Consider the following 23627-nt stretch of genomic DNA (forward strand, 5'->3'; position numbering starts at 1 on the left):
TACTGCCCTTCAAATATGGTGGCAGTGGAGTCTAAAGAGCCTTCAGGAAGGTTTTGTAAAGATGCCTGAGGGGAAATAATTTGCAGAGCTACAGGGAAAGAGCGGAGAAACAAGACTAATGGGATTTCTCAACCAGGAGTTGACAAAGACTCATTGGGCTTAGAGGCCTCCCTGTAAATCATGAGAAATCTGTATTCTACGATCTTGTTTTGCCAACCGAGATTTAAAATAATCTGAAGCCCTTTGTCTTCTCAGTGGATGCTAATGCTTGCTGCCAAATTTTTCTGAATGGATTATGAAATGTTCCTGTTCAAGTATTCAAAGCTGATTGCAGTGAAAAACAGAGCGTATTGTGCAGGCTCCATAGGCTACGTTCAGAATAAAGCAGCAACTGTTGTTAATGCAACCTGTTCGTACTTAATGGAAAATTGATCTCTGTAGTCCAAGATAAGAAATCCTGTAAATCATAATGTGTTGAACAGTGATGATTGATAGGATATGCATACACAATCAAAACAATTTCATGCTAATATTGTATACTGGAATGTGAAGTTTATCTCTCTACCATTCTGTTCACCTTGACGGTTTTCCTTAAAGCTCACCCCATTGACCACCTCTGTTAATGTCTTTTCATGAACAAGTACTGTGCAAAATTCTTAGACACTTACAAAGAGCTAGGGTGCCTTAGACTTATGCACAGTACTGTATTTGTCAATGTGGAGCAGAGAGTGAGTTTGTAAATCTGGTGGGGTAAAGGATATCGGGAATGGCAAGGGTGGAGTCCGTGAGAGGAGTGTGGGACAGGTGGCAGAGAAAAAGTGTCAGATGTGGCAGGAAGGCATGGGTGCAGACACACCCAGGGTTATTTAGATACCAGGCAAGGTAATTTGATTCCAAACATTTGGTTTATTGATCATTACAGGATGTCTCTCTGGTACTTCCCACTTCCTCCTTTCTTCCTTCCACTTTCCCCAACCATGATTCGCCTTTGGCAACACCCCCCCCCCACTCTCAATCCACAGTATCAGAATCAAGTTTATCATCACTCCTATATGTCATGAAATTTATTTTTTTGTGGCAGCAGTACAGTGTAATACATAAAATTATTACAGTACTCTGCAAAAGTCTTAGCCTCTCGGCCCGAAACGTCGACTGTACCTCTTCCTGGAGATGCTGCCTGGCCTGCTGCGTTCACCAGCAACTTTGATGTGTGTAGCCTCCATAGCTGTTTATACATATCTAAGACTTTTGCACGGCACTGTACACTCTTCAACTGCATTGTTTTGTTGCATAAAGCTTTAATGTGTGTTTTTCCATTGTATTACTAGTTCAGAATCAGGTTTAATATCATTGGCATATGTCGTGAAATTTGTTGTTTTGTGGCAGCACCACATTGCAATGCATAACAAAAAAAGCTATAAATTATAATAAGAAATGTATTTTTAAAAACTAAGTTAACTAATTAGTGCAAAAAGAGAGCAAAAATATTGAGGTAGTGTACATGGGTTCATTGTCCACTCAGAAATCTGAGGGCAGAGGGGAAGAAGCTGTTCCTTAAGTATTGAGTGTGTGTTTTCAAGCTCCTATACCACCCACTCAATGGTAGCAGTGAGAAGAAGGCATGCCCTGGGTGATGGGCGTGGGGGTGTCCTTAACAATGGATGCCGCCTTTTTGAGGCACCGCCTTTTGACGATCCCCTTGATGCCAGGGAGGCTAGTGCCACGATAGAGCTGGCAGAGTTTGCAACTTTCTGCTGCTTTTTCTGATCCTGTGCAGCTTCCCCTCCTTACCGGACAGGGATGCAGCCTGTCAGAATGCTCTCCACGGTACACTGGTAGAAACTTGCCTTTGGTATCATACCAACTCTCGTCAAACTCCTGATGAAATATAGCCGCTGCCTTCTGCCTTCTTTGTAACTGCATCAATATGTTGTACTCACCTAGCTATACTGCCCGTTTCTTTTTCCAAATGTTATCATAAAATTATTTTGTAATTTCTATTGCAGGATCAAAAGTCAACATTTTTCCAGTTCGGGGCTTCCATACAACAGCAGGTTGGAGTGATGTTAAATATCATGGAGGAATATGACTGGCACGAGTTCTCCGTTGTAACCAGCACCTTCCCTGGATATCATGAATTTATTAGTGTATTAAAAACCACAGTTGAAAATAGCTTTGTGGGCTGGGAGCTTCTCGCCACTATCACGTTAGATGCTGTTGACGGAGATTCAAAGGCTCAAGTTCAGTTGAAGAGAATACAATCATCAGTTATTCTGCTGTACTGTTCGAAAGACGAAGCTGTTTTCATACTGGAGGAGGCCCGTTCTCTAGGCCTCACGGGCTTTGGTTTCACCTGGCTTGTGCCCAGCTTGGTTACGGGTAACACAGACATCATACCTGAGGAATTTCCAGCCGGGCTGATATCTGTGTCATACGACGAATGGGACTACAGCCTGACAGAAAGGGTGACGGACGCTGTTGGCATCATCACAACAGCTGCTTCCGCCATGATGGAGCAATATGGATACATTCCTGAGGCGAAGACAAGTTGCTACGGCCAGTTGGAACAGAAGGTCCTTCCATTTCTTTCCCTGCACAAGTAAGTTCTTGATATTTTGCTTCACTTTATTCTGCTGATGAGGAAATCATATAAGATTTAACACGTTATGTGTAACCAGGCAAACTGTAAAGATGTAAGAGAACAAAAATACAATGCTTGGATACTGTGGGAGAGAAAATTCTTCTCTACTGTTGTAATCCGGGTGGAATGGGGCCTTTACTTCTTGAGGATTTCTGATTTAGAAATTAGAACCAAAGAAATTCAAAGAAGTAATCAGTTGTGGGAATTCTGTGTACTTTCTAGCAGTTGACTTCAACATAGGAATTTGAGAGACTTTGAAGTAAACCAGTGCCTTCTCTTTATTTGGGCCAGTGTATAATAACAAGATATCCTGAAGATGGAACGGGAGGGTATAGTTAAAATGCACCTGCTTAATTTTTATTATATTCTTAATAGCTGTGGTAAACATCTATTCTGTGTTAAGAAACCACTTGAAATACATTTTACACAATGGACAGGGAGTAGGGCCAACATACCTCACATCACAAGTGAACAGCTAATCTATTCTCAGCCCTATGCACTGTCATATATTTTAGTCACCTAACAATGTCGTGGAACATCATTTTTTGTTCTTTGATAAACTCCAGAGGAGCACTTTGGAAAGTTTTTCTGTATTAAAAGAATTAGATAGCTAGCCTGAGAGTCCAGCTCGAATTTGGAAGCCTAACATCTCGGGGACCTCACAGAAACATGTTGAATGTTGAAAGGCAAGGACAGAGTGGATGTGGCAAAGTTGTTTCCCATGGTGGGAGAGTCTAGTACGAGAGGGCATGACTTAAGGGTTGAAGGGCGCCCATTCGGAACAGAGATGTGAAGAAATTTTTTCAGCCAGAGGGTGGTGAATCTGTGGAATTTGTTGCCACGGGCGGCAGTGGAGGCCAAGTCATTGAGTGTATTTAAGGCAGAGATTGATAGGTATCTGAGTAGCCAGGTCATCAAAGGTTATGGTGAGAAGGCGGGGGAGTGGGACTAAATGGGAGAATGGATCAGCTCATGATAGAATGGCGGAGCAGACACAATGGGCCGAATGGCTGACTCCTGCTCCTTTGTCTTATGGTCTTATGGTCTTATAGATCGAGGGTCGGTGTCACGGCAGGAGACCCGTGTGTCGTCGGGGGAGTCAGGATATCTGCTGTGGGCCTGAAGACCTGAGATCTTTGCGATCTTCGGGCACTGAGCTCGGGAAAAACCGATGTAATGGACTTTTAACATCGTAAACCAGCGAGTTGTTTGTTATGTCTCCCCACTTGGTGGTGGGAAACAGAGACACCTCCTTCTCCCTTATTATGGAGAGAGAGAATCTGCAGTGTGCCGTATGCTGGATGAAATGTGAAATCGTTGGTGTAACTGCAAGTCTGTGTCTTTGATATTGCTTTGCTCATGCTGAGTGCTCGGTGGTGATACTGATGCTTGCTTCTTATTTTGCCGGTGGGGGGAGGGGGATCGTTGCTCGCTGCCACTTACGCGGGGGAGGGAGGAAAGCTGGGGGGGGTCTTTGGGGTTCTTACATTTATCTGTCATTCATTCTTTGGGGCACCTCTGTTTTCGTGGATGTTTGCGAAGAAAAAGCATTTCAGGATGTATATTGTATTCATTTCTCTGACATTGAATTGGACCTTTGAATATATATTTAGACTGTTGCCATTTCCCAGTTTTGCACAGTGGTTCTCCATCCCGTTGCTGTGGTCTTTCATTGATTCTATTATCGTTATTGGATTTATTGAGAATGCCCACAAGAAAATGAACCTCAGGGTTGTATATGGTGACATGTATGTACTTTGATAATAAATTTACTTTGAACTTTGAACTTAAATTGATGTCAGCAATTGTTCTACTGCAAACTACCATTCTGCAAACTTAAAGCATGATTGGGAATGTTAGTGCCAGTCTGAGAGGAGGGGGCATAGTTTTAAGTGACTATAATTTCTTCTGATTTATATAATCTATCACTTAATATTTGGCATCAAACGAAAGCATGTTAATGTCACCCTACCTTGATCAAAGCTCAGAAAATTCAAAAATCTGAGTAAATTTATTATCAAGTGTGTATCTATCACCATATACTACCCCGAGATTCATTTTTTTTGCAGACATTTACAGGAAAATAAAGAAATACAATAGAATCAATGAAAAACTACACACAAAGATTGACAAACAACCAACGTACAAAAGAAGGCAAACTGCAAATACAAAAAAAAAACGATAAATAAATAATACTGATAACATGAGTGATAGAGACCTTGAAAATAAGTTCGTAGGTTGTGAAATCATTTCAGAGGTGAATGAAGTTATCCATTCTGGTTTAGGAGCCTGATGCTTGGAGAGTAATGACTGTGCCTGAACCTGGTGGTGTGGGACCTAAGGCTCCTGGACCTGCTTCCTGATGGTAGCAATGAGAATAGATCATGGTCTAGATGGTGGGAGCCCTTGATAATGGATTCTGCTCTCTTGTGGTAGTGCTCCTTGTAGTTGTGTTCAATGGTGGGGAGGGCTTTTCCTGTGTTGGATTGGGCTGCATCCATTACTTTTTGTAGACTTTTCTATTCTTGTGCATTGGTGCAACCAGTCATGATACTCTCCACCATGCATCTATTGAAGTTTGTTAAAGATTTAGATGACATGTGGAATCTTCGCAAACTTTTAAGAAAGTAGACGCACTGTCGTGGCTCCTTCTTAATGGCACTTATGTGCTGGTCCCAGGGCGGAGCTTCTGAATTATAAAATGATAATATTGGTTGGTGGCAGCAATAAAGAGATAAGTGTGTATATTATGATTTTCAAAATGATTTAAACCTTGCAACAAGTTGAATACTTTTGAAATACCATCACCATTGAAGTGCATCAAAACTTGCATGTAGCGAGCTCCTCCAAACACCAACTGCCAGATCATCTGTTTGAGGCAGAAATGTTGGCTGGAACATCCTTTGCCTCTCTTCAAACTTAGGTCTTGAAGTTGCATTCCCTTAACAGAATCTCACAATACCTCATAAAGACAGCAACTTTCTTAGTGCTCCCTCAGCCAAGGTTTAAGTGCTTCAGCCTCATGTGTAGACCAGGAAGACAACACCTTCTGGTTCAGTGAAAACAATATTACCAATTGAGCACTATTTAAAGAGCTGCTGTAAATGGGCATCTCCTTCAAAGAGCTCACAGCATTATGCTGGATTAAGTGCTTTCTTGCATTGTACAGTTCTGCGAATTTTGGTCCTGCTTACTTTGTTATTAAAATATCAATGTGGAAATAGCATTAATTAATTAATTTAGAGATACAGGTTCTCTACCAGAGTAGGTGTAAGGTGCTCCTTCCCTCCACTAGCCTGCAGGTCACCCTTGGGCAAGGTATAGCACCTGCTTAGCTCCATCACCGATCAGGGTCACGTGAAACTGTGTGAGCAGGCGGTGGATGGTCATATGATGCCAGGCGAACAATCTCTGAAGAGTGTTGATAACGGCTGGGGTCACCCACCTTGTACAGACAGGCCATGGCAAACCACTCCTATAGAAAAATTTGTCAAGAACAATCATGGTCATGCGAAGACCATGGTCACCCACATCATACGACATAGCACAAACTGAACAAATGAATTTAGAGATACAGTGTGGAATAGGCCCTTCCAGCCTTTCAAGCCACACCACCTGATTTAACCCTAGCCTAACCACGGGACAATTTGCAATGACTAACTAACCCACAAACCGGTAGATCTTTGGACTATGGGAGGAAACCGGAGCATCTGGTAGAAACGCACGGGGTCACAGGGAGGATGTACAAATTCCTGTCAGGCAGCAGTGGGAACTGAATCCAGGTCGACGGTCCTGTAACACGTTGTGCTAACCACTACACCACCCCCAACACCAGTTAACTACAGTGGTCATTTGTTACGCTTACCAAAGCAAAGCAGCCAATTGTAAGCTAAAAGCCACTGACAGTTTGCAGCCTATTTCTGAAATGGCTTCTCCAGACTAGATTAGAAAGAGCACATGCATCGATTTCAGCTTTAACATGCAAATAACATCTAGTGCCGATGTCACATGTAGTTTATACTTTCGTAAGGCTATAGATCACTGTCAGGCATACTGTTCCCATACCACTTTTCTTTGCAGCAGCACCAAAAACAGTAACAAAATGGGTAACCAGAGAGACAGGGAAAGGTGAGAGTGATCATCCCATAAGTGATGGGTCAATGGAATGGGATTTTACACTGTGGTGGAACCAGGTTGTAATCCAGCAGGTTATCAAATGAATTCAGTCCACCAGACAATGTTGTCAATCACACTGGCCAGGCTTCCTAGTGTATCTGTGGACCAGGCTATGGACTTTTGTCTCAGTGAAGTGGACGCTGTGACCTTGCTTGCTTTTATGTGGAGTCAATGTGGGCCATGGGGAACAGGTCCTTACAAGGACAAGGAGCCTGCCAGGCGTTGGTCCTGACTCTTCCCTCTGCCCAGCTTCAGCTCTCCAGCACTCTCACCACCTTGAATAGCTCAGGGCCTTTTCCTTATTCTTGACTTCCAGGTGTGCTGTCTTTTCACACACAGAAACCAAGGCTGAGTTAACATTGTTATTGAATCAATAAAAAAAATATTTTAAAAACGGGAACTCTGCATCGAACAATTTTGACAGCTGCTAAGTAGAATATCCTTGATAAGACTAAATATTGGAATTGAAGTGCCAATCTTCAGGCATATTTTAGTTGAACCTGTGACTTCAGGGCTGTCTATAAACTAGGAGCTGGAAAGCTTAGGGCTGTTTCAGAAAAGAAAGACTTGCTGACGTGTGGAACTTTCTAATTCCTTTAAGTGTGTCACAAAGTACTTTTATAATCAGAGGAATACTTCTAAAACATAAAAGGTAGAACGGTACAGCACTAGTCAGGCCATTCAGCCCATGATGTTATGCCGATCTTCTTGCCAATTTATAATAAATGTCCATATCTCTCCATTCCTTCATATTCATTCATCTATCTAAAAGTCTTTTAAACTCCACCAAACTGCCTGCTTCCATGATTACCCCTGGTAATCTATTCCAGGTGCCTACTTCTCTCCGTAAAAAAAAAACTTGCCCCCAACATTGTTTTAGACCACAACAACCTAAGGCATTGGAGCAGAATTAGGCCATTCGGCCTATCGAGAAGGCTCCACCATTCTATCGTGTCTAATGTATTATCCTTTGTACATCTCTCTCTAAATGTAGAAGTATGTCTTTTGGTATTTGATATTTCTACACTGGGGAAAAGATTCTGACTGTCTACCCTATCTATGCCTCTCATAATTTTTGAAACCTCTGTCAGATCTGTCCTCAGCCTCCAATGCAACAGAGTGAACAACCCAAGTTTGTCCAACTTTTCCATACTGCTCATGCCCTCTAATTCAGCCAGTGTCCTGGTAAACCTCTTCTACACACTCTCCGCAGACTCTACATCTTTCCTACAATGGAGAAAACAGAATGAAACGCAATACTCCGAGTGAAGTCTCACTGAAGTTTTGTATAGCTGCAACATGGTTTCCTTCTTCTAAAACTCAACCCTCCCCACCAATGAAGACAAATACACACTTGCTTTCTTCACTACCTTATCCATGTGTAACCAATTATGGAATGTACCCGAAGATCCCTCTGTGCTCAATGCTATTAAAAGGTCCACCATAAACTGTATACTCTTGCCTTTCATTTGACCTCCCAAAGTGCAACACATCACACTTGCCTGGATCAAACTCTGTGATGGTATTGCATTCGCTGACTGTAAAATTCTAAAACTCAAACAATGATCTTGAGTCCTATCCAATATAGATACCGTAGCTATGTGTACCTTCACTAACGGGAGGTTACTGTAGCCACCTAAGGCTAGATTACTTTCCTGTTTATCTGCCACAGTGAGTGTAGCTGCCAATACCCACTATTTGAATGATGGGTCCCTCATCCATACCAAGGAAAAGATACTTACAGCTAACAAATTAGTTTAAATACAGTTCTTTAATTTTGGTGATACATGCTTAAATTTAGATAAAATTCTTAAAGCATATTTAAAACTCATAGATTTTCTATCTTTTAACAGATTTCCAAATTATAAATGATTTCAAAAACACCAAGGATTTCCAAAAGACAGATACAATTTCCATAAGCTAACAAGACATTCCAACGAGTTGCAGACAAACGAGCCATTCTTTCCAGCAATCAAAGGCAGAGGAAGGGACTCTAGTCACACTGTGTTTTTGCGATTCTTCTTGACGTTCTTTGAATATGTCTTACATGCTTGACTGCTCTCCTACAGTTATTCTGGGTTTTTTTGCCACTTGATACCCATGTGATATTTTTTCAGATACCTTTTCACGCAGATGGTCTAAGAACATCTGAGGATATATTTCCCAAGTACCCAAAATTAATACTGTGAATGCTGACTCTCTGTGTACACAAATCTTCCAATTTTTGATAGATTAGCTATTTGATGTGCTAAGTGATAGTATTCATCTGGTCTGCAAACTTCCTTGAACTAAATAACTTAGCCAATGTTGTCTGGTTTGATACAAACCCAGTAAAGATAACCCCATTGTTTGACATTGCAACAAGCTCCATCCTGTGGGCCAGCATCCTTTGCTCTATAGACAGTGCGGTTTGTTTGCAGAGCTGTCTTTTTAACTTGAGAATGATTATTGCTCGTCATTAACATTAAGAACTAAAGACTGGCTCCTGGTTATGGCAAGAAGTTGAGCAAAGATTATTAGTTAGAAGTTTAACTTAGTCAAAAACAGCTATTTGATCTCTAGAAATGTCAGCTGCTATGTTAAAAAGCCGAGTTTGGCAAAAAGGTCCCCCAGCCCTGGACATCACAACTCTATCTGTCGCTTCTCTGTTCATACCCGTAACTGATCTATATCTTTCCCATCCTCCCCATGGAGTACATGGGTTTTCTCCATGTTCTCTGGTTTCCTCCCACAGTCCAAAGATGTACTGCTTAGTAGGTTAATTGGTGATTGTAAATTGTCACATGTTTAGGTTAGGGTTAAATTGGGGATTGCTGGGTGGTGCAGATAGAAGGGTCTGAAAGGCCTCTTCTATGTGCAAAAATAAATCCTGCTATGTTCTTTGATAGTCTTTTACACTTTCTACAACTCCACTAATCTTGGTGTCATCTGGACACGGTCTAATCTACCTGTCTACATTTTCATCCATAATCACCAACATCAGATGTCCCAGCACCGATCCTTGCGAAACACCACTTGTCATGGACTTCTAGCCAGAATACCAGCCCTCCACCGCGACCCTCTGTCTTCTATGGGTGAGCCGGTTTTGACATTTAACGGAAAAAAAAATCAGTCTCAACACAGACCCTTGTGGAACACCACTTATCAGTGGCAGCCAAACAGAAAAGGCTCCCTTTATTCCCACTCTTTACCTCCTGCCAATCAGCCACAGTTTTTCCATGCTAAAATGGCCCAGGTGACTTAACTACCTTCAGACTTTTCAGTTTCCCTAGAACCTTCTCTTTAGTAATGGTAACTTCACACACTTCATGACCCCTGGCATCCAGAACTTCCACCATACTGCTAGTGTCTTCCGCAGTGAAGACTGATGCAAAAAATACTTCTTCAGTTCATCTGCCATTTCCCTGTCCCCCATTTCTACCTCTCCAGCATCATTCACCAGAGGTCCAATACCCACTCTGACCTCTCTTTTACACTTTATGTAACTGAAGAAACTTCTTGGTATCCTCTTTAATATTATTGGCTAGCTTCTTTTTGTATTTCATCTTTCCCTTCTTAACTTTTTTAGTTGCCTTTTGTTGGTTTTTAAAAACTTCCCAATGCTCTAACTTGCAACTTATTTTTCCTCTATTATATGCCCTCTTTTTGGCTTTTATGTTGGCTTTGACTTCTCTTGTTAGCCACAGTTGTGTCATCATTCCTTTAGAATACTTTTCCCTCTTTGGGCTATATATATCCTATGCCTTCTCCAGAAATTCCAGCCATTGCTGCTCTGCCATCATCCCTGCCAGTGTTCTTTTCCAATCAATTCTGGCCACCTCCTCTCTCATGCCCTTGTAATTTCTCTTACTCCACTGTAATACTGATAAATCTGATTTAGCTTCTCCTTCTCATCTATCTTATTTCACTTATCTTACTTCTGAACTCCTCCAAAATTGCCTGTGCCCTCCAGTATGACCTCGCTGAGTATTACTGTGAAATTCTCCTTTAGCAGTAATGCAAACCCTCTCTCCCTCTTTCGTACCTTCTCCATCATGTCTAAACCAACAAAACTTAGGTATTTAAATGAAATATCACCAAAATACAGCTATAGTGTCAGAATAAGGAGATAGCTGTGTTCTCATTTAGGATTTTTGGAATTTGACATTGAGTTGATTCTGTGTTATTGTGTACATTCAAATCAAAGACTGCTGTGTAAGTACACATGAAAGGAATCACTGAACTTGCAGTGAAAGTGAATGAAGTCACATTGCAGCCAACTTGAGGATGAGTATCAATGAAATTCTTGATGGTTGGATGGGCTTAAAGCAAATGGAAAAATAAGGCTTCACATGAGCTTGCTTCAAAATTATGGCAGGAGTTTGGGCAAACTCCATGGAATGTATCGCTGTGTACTTTGAGGACCAATCACTATGCAGAGGTAAGAAGTATATCTGGAATTAATGAATTCAAGTTTATCAGAAACCCACTGATCTTTAGTTGACCATTTCTGGTGAAATTTTCAACTTCTCCTGAGACTCTTGATACCAGAAGCATTCAATATCATTTCTGCTTGACTGTGAAGATCTTCAATGTATTTTAAAAGTTTAGTCACTGTAATTGTTGTTTGGATATGCTGTGGTCTTCATAACATGGTGAGCTGGTGCTTGAGCATTGGAAAGCCAAGTGCCAGGAGCTGGTAGAGCAGTACCAGAGACAGGGGTGGAGGGCATGTTGCGAGCCTATAGAGACGGGTGTAGAGGTTTCCGTGGCTGCTCACTGTGCAGAATCTACTCTCTCCTTGGCATTACGGGGGCTGCAAAGAAAAGAGCCATCAGGGCCGTCACAGAAGCTGCTGACCGAGCCTCCAGATGACTACGTATCAACAGGTGTGATCCGTAGACCAGTGCTGCTGGTACACAAACCAGGGCCTGATCAACCCTGGCTGGGTCACCCGAGCAAGGGTGTCTGATGTTGACAGACCCAAGGCACCCAATGGCTCCAGGTTACATCACTGATAATGTGTCCCAGCACACCCTAGGGTGTGTCTCAGCATCTGTGGCACATGAGGAAGATCGACACTACCTAAATAATCTGACAAATGTGTTGGTATCTTGAAGATGAGGAATCTGCAGGTGCTGGAAATCCAAAGCAACACACACAGAATGTTGGAGGAACTCAGCAAGCTACACAGGATCTATGGAAAAAGAGTAAATAGTCAGCATTTCGGGCCTAGACCCTTCCCCATCTATACTGTCTCCTTGGCTATGTAGAATCCTTAGAGATGCAGTATCTATAGGTAAATTACCACAATCTTTTTAGCGAGCTTCTATTTCCCTAATTCTCAAAAAAGATAAGGATCCTAATGAATGTGCATCTTATAGGCCTATATGTTTGCTGAATGAGGATTCTAAAATTTTTTCTAAAATATTGGCAACGAGATTGGAGAATATATTGCCTCAAATTATTTCTGTTGATCAGACTGGATTTATTAAAAATCCTAAATGACAGGAATTCTGCAGATGCTGGAAATTCAAGCAATACACATCAAAGTTGCTGGTGAACGCAGCAGGCCAGGCAGCATCTCTAGGAAGAGGTACAGTCGATGTTTCAGGCTGAGATCCTTCGTTGCCTGAAATGTCGACTGTACCTCTTCCTAGAGATGCTGCCTGGCCTGCTGCGTTCACCAGCAACTTTGATGTGTGTTGTTGTTTATTAAAAATCCTTACTCCTTCTCTAATATTAGGAGATTAATGAATATTGTTTATACTCCTTCACCTAGAACTCCAGAATGCGTCATTTCACTGGACTCTGAGAAAGCCTTTGGTAGAGTTGAATGGACATATTTGTTTAATATGCTTGACAAATTTAATTTTAGTCTGATATTCATATCTTGGATTAAATTGATATACCTTACTCCTTTGACTTCGGTATTTACTAATAATCATCTCCCTTTTTTCAATTATTCCGTGGTACTAGACAGGGTTGCCCTCTTAGTCCACTATTATTCGCTATTGCTATTCGTGACTCTCCTAATATATTTGATATTACCCATGGAAATGAGATACATAAATCATCACTATATGCAGATGATCTACTATTATCTATTTCTAACCCTGAGAAATCCATTCCGGCGGTATTATCTCTGCTTGCTCAGTTTAGTATTTTTTTCTGGTTACAAATTGAATCTTGGTAAGAGTGAACTTTTTCCATTAAATATGCAGGTTCCCATTTATAGATGTTCACCATTCAGAGTGATTGCTGACTATTTTACTTATTTGGGAGTTAAAATTGCTAAGAGACATAAGGACTTGTTCAAGCTCAATCTTTTACCGTTAATTAGTCAGGTTAAACAACTGATTACTAAATGGTCCCCATTGTCTCTATCGCTGATTGGATCAATGCTATTAAAATGATTATTCTACCTAAATTTTTATATCTACTCCAAGCGATACCAATTTTTATTCCTAAATCTTTTTTTGATACTATTGATTCTAAAATTTCCTCCTATATATGGCAGAATAAATATCCCAAGTTAAGGAAAAAATATTAACAGAAGTCCAAGAAAGATGGTGGTTTAGCATTGCCGAATCTAAGATTCTATTATTGGGCAATTAATATTCAATATTTTGGACGCAAGATTGGAATATAATTCCAAGTCCACATTGGGTAAACCTTGAAGGCTACTCTGTACAAGGGTTCTCTTTGGCTTTCATTTTAGGAACTTCACTTCCTTTTGTATTATCTAAATTGAATAAACAAATGGTTAATCCAATAATTAAACATACATTACAAATATGGTTTCAATTTTGTAAATTTTTTGGTTGAACAAATTGATATTATCAAGCCCTATTATATCTAATTTTTTTTCAACCCTCAGTTATGGATCAAGCCCTTTTGATATGGAAAACGAAAGGTAAAACATGTTTCCGTGACTTATTTCTGAATAACTGTTTCATGTCTTTTGAACAGTTATCTAATAAATATAATTTGCCCAGATCCCATTTTTAAAGATATTTACAAATAAGAAACTTTTTAAATACCACGCTGCCTACCTTCCCAATTTCACTCCCTACTGATATCACCGATAAAATTTTCGGTTTAAATCCCTTTCAGAAGGGATTAATAACAACTATTTATGATATAATTATGAAATTACAGCCAGGTATATCTGATAAAATTAAAAATGAATTGGAAAGGGAACTTCAACTTCTCCTACCTATAGAGAAATGGGATAAAATTTTTCAATTAATTAGCTCTTCCTCTATATGTGCCAAACATATATTAATACAATTTAAAGTAGTGCATAGGGCCCATATGTCTAAAGATAAACTAGCCCGTTTTTATTCCCATATAAACCCTATTTGTGACAGATGTCACTCTGAGGTGGCTTCTCTGACTCATATGTTCCGGTCCTGCCCTCTTTTGGAAAAATTCTGGAAAGATATTTTTGATATTATTTCAACAGTTTTGCTTCTTGACTTACAACCCTATCCTATTATGGCAACTTTTGGTTTGACAATGATGGAACCTAGATCTTTATCCTCTTCAGCCTGTCGGATGATCGCATTTGTTACTTTAATGGCCAGAAGATCCATTTTATTGAATTGGAAGGAGACCAACCCTCCTACTACATTTCAATGGTTTTCTCAAACTATATCATGTTTAAATTTAGAAAAAATTAGAAGTGTCATTTTTGATCCCTCGGTTAAATTTGAAGAGACTTGGAAGCCATTTATTCAACATTTCCATATGATGTAACTTGACCTTTTCCGAATCCTTCTTATTAACTTAAAATATACGAATAGAGGAGCGGAGTTGACAACATTATTGAATGTATTTGATTGAAGATATTGGTCCAGCCTTGTTTTGTTCTGTCTGCTTTCTTTTTGGGTTTGGTATTTAGTTTTATTTTTTTGTTTTTTTTGGGGGGGGGTTTTCTTTACATTTTTTAAATTTCTTTTTTCTCTATAATGAACTATATTAAGAGTTTGGAAGTCTATTACACCTGTATTATTTGAAGTCTTTTTTGTACATGTTTATCAACAATAAGATAATTCCAAACTCTCTGTATCAATATTATTATTCTGTGTATAATTTTGGAAAATTAATAAAAAGATTTAAATAGAAAGAAAAGACCCTTCCCCATCAATGAAGGGTCTCAGCCCGATATGTGGACTGTTTACTCTTTTCTATAGATGCTGCCGGGCCTACTGAGTTCCTCCAGTATTTTGTCTGTGTGCTGATATCTTGTTTGATCCATTAACACCACAGTGAAGTGATAAACGTTTTCACTCAGAAAGCTGACTGTGACCCACTTGTACCTTTGTCACTCGTGAGTCAACTGATCTCAATGATATTAATCCTATCGAACTTCTGGCCTTGATCTGTCTGAAAGACTAATGCCTGAAAAGTATCCGCTGACTCCAGTAGTAACATTGTTCATGTCTTCTGAAGACAGAAGCACATAATACTGAGAATGAAGGATGAAGCAGCTAGATTTAGCCCATTGAGTTGGATATGAGCAGAAGGGAATTAAGAAATTACTTTAGACTGCAAGAAGTCATGGTGATTTTATCTGCTGGGCACTATTTGAATACTGCTGCTCTACTTTCTGCTGAGAACACATGTAAAAAGAGCACTGGGCAGCCGCCTGTGGGTGACATTTTAGTTTCCTTCAAATGATCCTTGGGGCATTTAAAGCGGAATTAAATATATCTTGAAAGAGCAGGGAATTGAGAGCTATGGGGAACTGAAGAGGAGCTGCGGCCTGGGTCAGATTGTTCACGATAGGCAGAACATGGCCTTTTACTGTTCAATTTTCTTATGTTATTCTTATGTCTTTATTTAGCTCTCTAAGAGTAGTGTTAGATGTACCAGAGTTTATACCTACATACTTAGGCCCAGCTGTAAAATCACAGGGATTATTTATTCTTAGCCACCTCATCTACCCATAGAGCTCTGTTGGGTTTTACCTTACATATGGTTGGGATCTGAGCTGATTAGTTACTTGTTTCATCTTAACAGCCCTCCTACCATTTTTTGGGTGTGCTGAGTTAAAATTAATTCCAATATTGATAGATGGATTTCTAGATAAAGGAGCTCACAGTAGTTTCTATGCATTTTAAGTACTTTGATCCTGAGCACAGGGCTGTCAATTGTGCTATAAATGTAAGAGCTGAACCATATGCATATTTAAGCAAACCTAAAGTTTATTAAATAGCCGGATATACTGTGTGTCTACCGAGCCTATTCAGTCACATTAAAAAATGGTGGAAATCTCAGAGACTTCAGTCATGAGGTAATCCAAGATCAAGATAGTCACCAATAAATCTAAAAAGAAATTATGCCGGGTAACAGAGGACTGCAGCTCAGAAGCAGGCCCCTCAGCCCATCTAGTCTGTGCTGAGCTATTATTCTGCCTAGTCCCATCGACCTGCACTTGGACTTTTTCCCTCCATATCCCTCCCTTTTCATGTACTTATCCAAACCTAGCTTAAATGTTGAAATGGAGTACATATCCACTGGCAGCTCACTCCACATTTGCAACACCCTCTGAGTGAAGATGTTCCCCCTCAGGTTTCCCTTAAATATTTCACTTTTCACCCTTATCCTATGAATGAAGAAAGATGGAAGAAAATGATAGGAAGGCAGTAGGCCTACTCAAACCTGCTCTGCTATCTGGTATAATTTTGTCAAAGTTCAAAGTAAATTTATTATCAAAGTACATATATGTCACCATATGCAACCCCAAGATACATTTTCTTGCAGGCATACTCAATAAATCCATAGAATAATAACCATAACAGAATCAATTAAAGACCGCACCAGCTTGAGCATTCAACCAGTGTGCAAAATACAACAAACTGCAAATACAAAAAGAAATAAATGTTAATAAATAAATAAGCAATAAATATCAAAGGCATGAGACAAAGAGTCCTTGAAAGTGAGTCCATAGGTTGACGGAACATTTCCATGATGGGGCAAGTGAAGTTGAGTGAAATTATCCCCTTTGGTTCAAGGGCCTGATGGCTGGGGTAACACAACTGTTCCCAAACCTGGTGACATGAGCCCTAAGGCTCCTGTACTTTCTTCCCGGCGGCAGCATTGAGAAGAGAACACGTCCTGGGTGGTGGGGTCCAATCTGAATTTTGGCCTCAAATTCATTTCTTTACCAGATACCTATAACCTATGTCATGATAACTCAGAAGCCCAGATTTGAATATATATCTGGGTTACAAGCTCAGATATATAAAGCTCAAGGGTAGAGAATTCCTAACACTCACAGCTCTCTGAGAGAGGATATCTGCTCTTATCTCCATCATGAGTGGCCATCCCCTTATACTGAGACCATGCCTTTCAGTTTTAGAATTTCTGCTCCCCAGAAGTGGAAAATTGCACCTGATGTATTGCATGCCTCTCAAAATATGCCATGCTTCAATAAGCCCTCTAACATTTTTTCTACATGGAGTGAGCAGACCTATTTTGTTCAATCTATACTCAGTGGCCGCTTTGTTATGTACCTCCCTTGTACCAAATAAAATGGTCACTGAGTATATATTTGTGGTCTTCTGCTGCTGTAGTCCATCCACTTCAAGGTTCAACATGTTGTGCGTTCAGAGATATTCTTCTGCACACCACTCTTGTAACGTTTGAGGTATTGTTGCCTTCCTGTCAGCTTGAACCAATCTGGCATTCTCCTCTGACCTCTCTCATCAACAAGGCGTTTTTGCACACAGAACTGCCACTCACTAGATTTTTTTTTCTTTTTTTCACATTGTTCTCTGTAAACTGTGCATGAAAATCCCAGAAGATCAGCAGTTTTTGAGAAACTCAAACCAGCCCATCTGGCACTGACAATCATTCCACAGTCAAAGTCACTTAGATCGCATTTCTTCCCCATTCTCATATTTGAACTGAACCTCTTGACCATGTCTGCATGCTCTTATGTATTGAGTTGCTATCACAAGGTTGGCTGATTAGAAGTCTGCATTAACAAGCAGGCGTACAAGTGTACCTAATAAGTTTGCCACTGAGTGTATACCCCTCATTCAAGGATTGCAGAATACCTTTATTACAGTGCTTCCTTCCTTACATAAAAAGAGCAAAGCCAGCATTATATTCCAGGTATGGTGTCTTCAAAGTCTGTGAATTTGCAGCAAGCTTACCAGGAATCTGAATCCCAGCATAAATCAGGAGTACAGTATGATCTATTTGTGTGTTGGTTATTTATTTTTTATGAGCCATGAAAAGCTGGCATTTATTGTCCATCCCTAATTGCCCTGAACTGAAAGAGTTGTTGATGAAATGGAAACTGAGCCATCTCCGTTGGCCGGTCTTGAGCCACCTTTGGGCATTATGTGTGAACATGGAAGATTTACTTTCCTGGCAGATCTTAGTAATCCAGATGGACAATCCTGTAATGCCCTTCTCGCCGCTCCCAGTACAGGTGCTTTATTTAATTGCCTGAATCTAAGCTCCACAGTTGTCATGGTGAGTTTTTTAATCCCATAACCTTAGACATAACTCCAGGCTCTGGATACTAGTCCAGACTCCATCTCACTTCCTTTCATTCTATTTCAACTCTTTTTGTAGAATTTTAGAGCTCCTAAAATAATGATAGTGTCATAGAAGACTATAGCACAGAAACAGGCCCTTTGGCCCATCCGGACCATGCCGAGCTATTTATCTGCCTAATCCCATCGACCTGCATGTGGACCATAGCCCTCCATACTGCTCCCCTCCCATCCATGTACCCATCCAAATATCTCTTAATTATGAAGTCGATCCTGCATCCATCACTTCCTCTGGCAGCTCGTTCCACAGTCTCACCACCTTCTGAATGAAGAATTTCCTCCTTATGTTCCTCTTAAACATTTCAACTTTCACTCTTAACCCATAACCCATGAAATTAGTTCTAGTTTCACCCTGCCTCTATGGACAAAGCCGGCTTGCATTTACCCTATCTATACCCCTCATAATTTAATGTGCTTCTATCAAGTTTTCCCTCATTCTCAGATGCTCTTGGGAATATTTCCCTTTAACTCAGGTCTTCAAGCCCTAGCAAAATCCTTGTGCTTTTTTTTTGTGTACTCTTTCAATCTTGTTTACACCTTTCCTGAAAATAGGTGACCAAAACTGCATACAATACTCCAAATTAGGCCTCACCAACATCTTGTACAACTTCAACATAACATCCCATCGCCTGACTCAATACATTGATTTATGAAGGCCAATCTGCAAAACTTTCCTTATGACCCTGTTTACCTGTGATGCCACTTTCAACGAATTACGGGTCTATATTCCCAGATCTCTTTGTTCTACCACACTCCTCAGTGCCCGACCATTCACTGTGTAAGTCCAACCCTGGTTGGTCCTACCGAAGTGGAAAATCTCACACTTCTGTGCAATAACTTCCATCTGGCATTTTTAGCCATTTTCCCAGCTGGTCCAGATCCTGCTGCATGCCATGATAGCCCTCCTCATTGTCCACAACACTCCCAAGCTTAGTGTCACCTGAAAATTTGCTGATCCAATTAACCACATTATCATCTCGATCATTGATATAGATGACAAACAACAAAGGACCCAGCACTGATCCCTGCAGCACACCACTAATCACAGGCCTCCAGTCAGGGAGGCAACTATTTACTACCTCTCTCTGACTTCTTCCACAAAGCCAATGTCTAATACATTTTTCTACCTCATCTTGAATGCTGAGCGACTGAACCTTCTTGACCAACCTCCTATGCAGGACCTTGGCAAATGCTGTGCTAAAATCCATGTAGACAACATCCACTGCCTTGTCTTCATCCTTGAAAAACTCTCTAAGATTGGTTAGACATGCATGAAGCCATGCTGACTGTTCTTTATCAGTCAATTTCTCTCCAAATACTTATATATCTGGTCCCTTAGAATAATTTCCAATAATTTTTCCACGATTAATGTCAGGCTCACTGGCCTACAGTTTCCTGGTTTATATTTAGAACCTTTTTTAAACAGTGGAACAGCATTAGCTATCCTCCAATCCTCGAGTACCTCTCCTGTCACTAAGGATGATTTAAGTAACTCTGCTAGGGCACCAGCAGTTTCTCCATTTGCCTCCTGTAGGGTTCAAGAGAACACTTTGTCAGGCCCTGGGGATTTATCCACCCTGATTTGCCAGGACCCATGATGCCACTTTGCCTCACTCCTACGAGGGGTGATTGATAAGTTCGTGGCCTAAGGTAGAAGGAGTCAATTTTAGAAAACCTAGCACATTTATTTTTCCTACATTTACACACTTAGTCCAGCGGTCGTGGAGCATATGGATCCCTTCTTTGTAGAAGTCGGTGTCTTCGACCTCCAGAAGTGGTCTACAGCCGGGGTGATTGATAAGTTTGTGACCTAAAGTAGAAGGAGATGAGTTATTAACTTCAATCTCACTACATTTTAACTCAAAGAGTACATGTAACGAGAGCTGTATAACTCATCTCCTTCTACCGTAGGCTACGAACTTATCAATCAACCCTGCTGTGGACCACCTGGAGGTCCGAGATGCTCTCGTTACATGCACGTGCAGTTCAACTGTTTGAGTGATAATGCAGGAAGTTTGAAGTTATATGTAAAATTCCTTGGCAAAAGTCTGTGAAATTAGTCCATCTTATCTGAGCTGCTCAAAGTGCATGATTCACTTGCTGTCTGTTATTGTCCAGTATAATACATGCTGCTGGAGGAGCATAATCAGCCTGCTCAGCACAGCATCGAATTGCCCAGGTAGCCAGTACCTCTCTGCTTTATGTGAACCAACATCAAAATGAATATCTTTCAAGGACATAATTTCATTTCAAGCTCAGGGTAAGTTTACAAGCCATATTTGCTTTGTTCTCATGGTTCATGGACACCACCTGAACCCTTCGGTGCTGCCTGATGACATTCTATAAATCTGTGCTGCAGAAAGAAACATATTCAATAAGATCGTTTTTTTTAATTCAGTAGTGTCTCATGCACAAGGAATAAATTTCCTGCTCTGGTGCTTCCAGTTTGAATCCCTTGTTGCTGGAAATCAGGACTTTAATAAAATTGAAGGAATGCACTAAATTTATCTTCCCGTATACTGTATGACGCAATGTGACAAAAAAGGACAAAAGCATTGGATTTTAGATTTGTTTATTAGTGTTTGCCTAACAAGAAAGAAACAGGCAAATATCTAATGTAGAGCAGGTTGCAAATACGCTTGCAACATCTTAAGAAATATCTAATGTAGCAGGCAACTTTGATCAATGGAATATCAGTCAGGTGCAAACCCGCACATCTGGCATCCCCTCCTTGATGAATGAACAAGCCAGTATCCAGCTATTTATAAATCTTTATTTAATTAATTTATACGGCAATGTATTTTAGTAATACTTTATATCACTCTGAACTTTGTATATTATTTTCCAGTAAGAAACGTCTCTCATCTAAAATTTCTCTTACTTGTTTTTAAAGTCCTTCGTGGTCTGGGACCTGAGTTCATTTTAGTTTTGTACTCCTGCTCAAGCTGTCAGGTTTTCTTCTGCCAGTCTCTTAAAGTTGAACAATCCTTCTCAACTGGCAGGTCAGCTTTTTGACCTATGCTCCTGAGGCTGTGGAATTAAATACCTAAAACTATAAGGGATGCAGACTCAGTTGACACTTTTAAATATCAGCTCAAAACCTACTTATTTAACCTTGCTTTTAACTAACATCTTTTTTCTTTTATTTTCATGTTTGTTTTTAGTTTTAGTTTTTATTTGATCCCATTGTGAAGCACTTCGAACTACATCATCTGCGTGGAGATACTTATAATAATAACTTTATCTCTATAAATAGTTATTATTATTATTTACTTTTTAAAGGGGAAAAGAAACATGATAATGAATCTTGCAAGATCCCCTGTTGAAGTTATGAATGCACCTTGCCAGTATCACAGTGCCAGATGCTTATGTGCTGAAGCAATCCAGCACTTCTTGACAGCTCCGCGGTCTCAAAATTGTTGGACTTCTTCACTATTCCAGTACGGAATGACCACAAATACTGGTACTAGGTTAGTTAAAACTGCTGGATTGGATTGTGTTTGTCGCTGGAGATTGGCTGACGGCGAGCAGTGAGCACGGCGGCACCCAGTTAATTTTTGTTAGATCTACTTTCTTCTGACCTCTCTCTCCACCCCAGATATGTTGTTGAATCGAGGGTAATTTTGAAAGCTGCTGCAAGAGAAGCTTGCATACACTTAATATCTGGTCTCTTGTTTTAATGTCTGCTGTAGTTGGCAAAGCTACCAGGGCTCAATCATTTGAATAGTGTATATCAATGATCTTAATTAAGTAGCAGTAGTTTCATGTTTCTAAGTATAGTTTTCTTTAAAAAAAATGAAAGTTAATAAAATCTGTTTCCAAATGTTTCTAATCATTAGGATGGTTCCTGACTGTGATGATCCATGATCAGCTCTCACTACAAACTTTGTTTCTGAGTCACTGATCCCATCCCATCAGACAGAGGCCGGACTGAGCTGTTCATCATCAGCTTCCAACCTCATTCCTCTCAGAGTTTAATATAAGGAGTTGACTATCTGCACAAAGAGAGTCAGAGAGAATGGTGAATATGGGGGAACTTCGTACTCCAATAGGGCTGTAGAGGTATCAAGGGTCAGGATGAAAATCAGTAGATTTTTAGATATTAGAAGAATCAAGGGACGTGCGATTAAAAGAGGGAAATATCACTAAAATTTAAAAAATTATGATCTTATTGGATGGCAAAACAGGGATGAGGGCTGAAGAATTACTGATATGTCTGTTTTCATGCTCTTTTGCTCTTACCTATTATGATCTATAAATGTACTTAGAAACACATATGCCTGTGAACCCCTCATTCATGCTATTTTGACCTCAGGGCTTATCTATTGCCAGTAATCCTGCTTCCAATCTCTTATAAACTTGAGCTCAGTGTGGTTACAGTAGTGTGGCAGTCAGCACAATGAGTGTCAATGCCAGTGACCCATGTTCAGTTCTTGCTGCTATCTGCAAGGAACTTGTACGCTTTCCCCATGATGACATAGGTTTCCTCCGGGTGCTGCGGTTTCCTCCAATGTTTCAAAGATGTACCTTGGCGCGTAGGTTAATTGGTCATGTGTGTAATTGGGTGGCGCAGTTTCATTGAGCTGGAAGGGCCTGTTACCATCCTATATCTCTAAATAATCCTCCAAGTCGCTGCAGTATCTACACTTGTTCAAATTCTGGCTTTGTTAATTTCCAGTTTTAATTAGAAACATAGAAAACCTACAGCACAATACAGGCCCTTCAGCCCACAAAGCTGTGCCGAACATGTTCTTACCTTAATTGTTCCAGTGTCGACAAATATACCCTCAGGTGCTTGTTTCAGAATTGCATCCTTGAACCTTTCCATCTCTTTCTTTCTTTAGGATGCTTCTACCTCTTTGTCTTAACTTTCTGGCATCTTTTCTAATATCTCCCTATGTGGCTTATTCTTGAACTTTATTTGTTGTTGCTCCAATAAAACACCGGGGGATGATTTGCCACAGAATATGTGCTACAGTAATGCAAGTTCTTACTGTAATTTGAGTCATGAAGAACTTTCCTTGTCCTCACTAAAATTTCGGATTGATGCCTGAGACCCCAAGGATCTGATGCAGTATGAGACTTTCTGATAATAATATATTGCCACTGTAACTCCTAAACCAAAAGCTGTGGATGAACCAGGAGGTTCGTCATCTGTCGAGGGCTAAATCAATGGCATATAAGTCTAGTGACCCAGGCCTGTACAAGAAAACCAGGTTATGACTTGCGGAGGGCTATTTCAAGAGCAAAGAAAC

At 40.3% G+C, this 23627-nt stretch overlaps 1 protein-coding gene across 3 annotated transcripts in view; it reads left to right on the top strand.

The window, feature by feature from the left end:
• grin2aa (glutamate receptor, ionotropic, N-methyl D-aspartate 2A, a) overlaps positions 1–23627 on the top strand; it is a 315483-nt gene that overhangs the window by 126399 nt on the left and 165457 nt on the right. For all 3 annotated transcript variants that reach the window (XM_063059218.1, XM_063059219.1, XM_063059217.1), the window contains exon 3: positions 2007–2599. In XM_063059218.1, coding sequence (XP_062915288.1) covers positions 2007–2599 — 593 coding nt within the window. The remainder of the gene's footprint in view (positions 1–2006; positions 2600–23627) is intronic.

The sequence above is a fragment of the Mobula hypostoma genome, chromosome 9 (assembly GCF_963921235.1).
Source record: "Mobula hypostoma chromosome 9, sMobHyp1.1, whole genome shotgun sequence".
Classification (NCBI taxonomy): Eukaryota; Metazoa; Chordata; class Chondrichthyes; order Myliobatiformes; family Myliobatidae; genus Mobula; species Mobula hypostoma.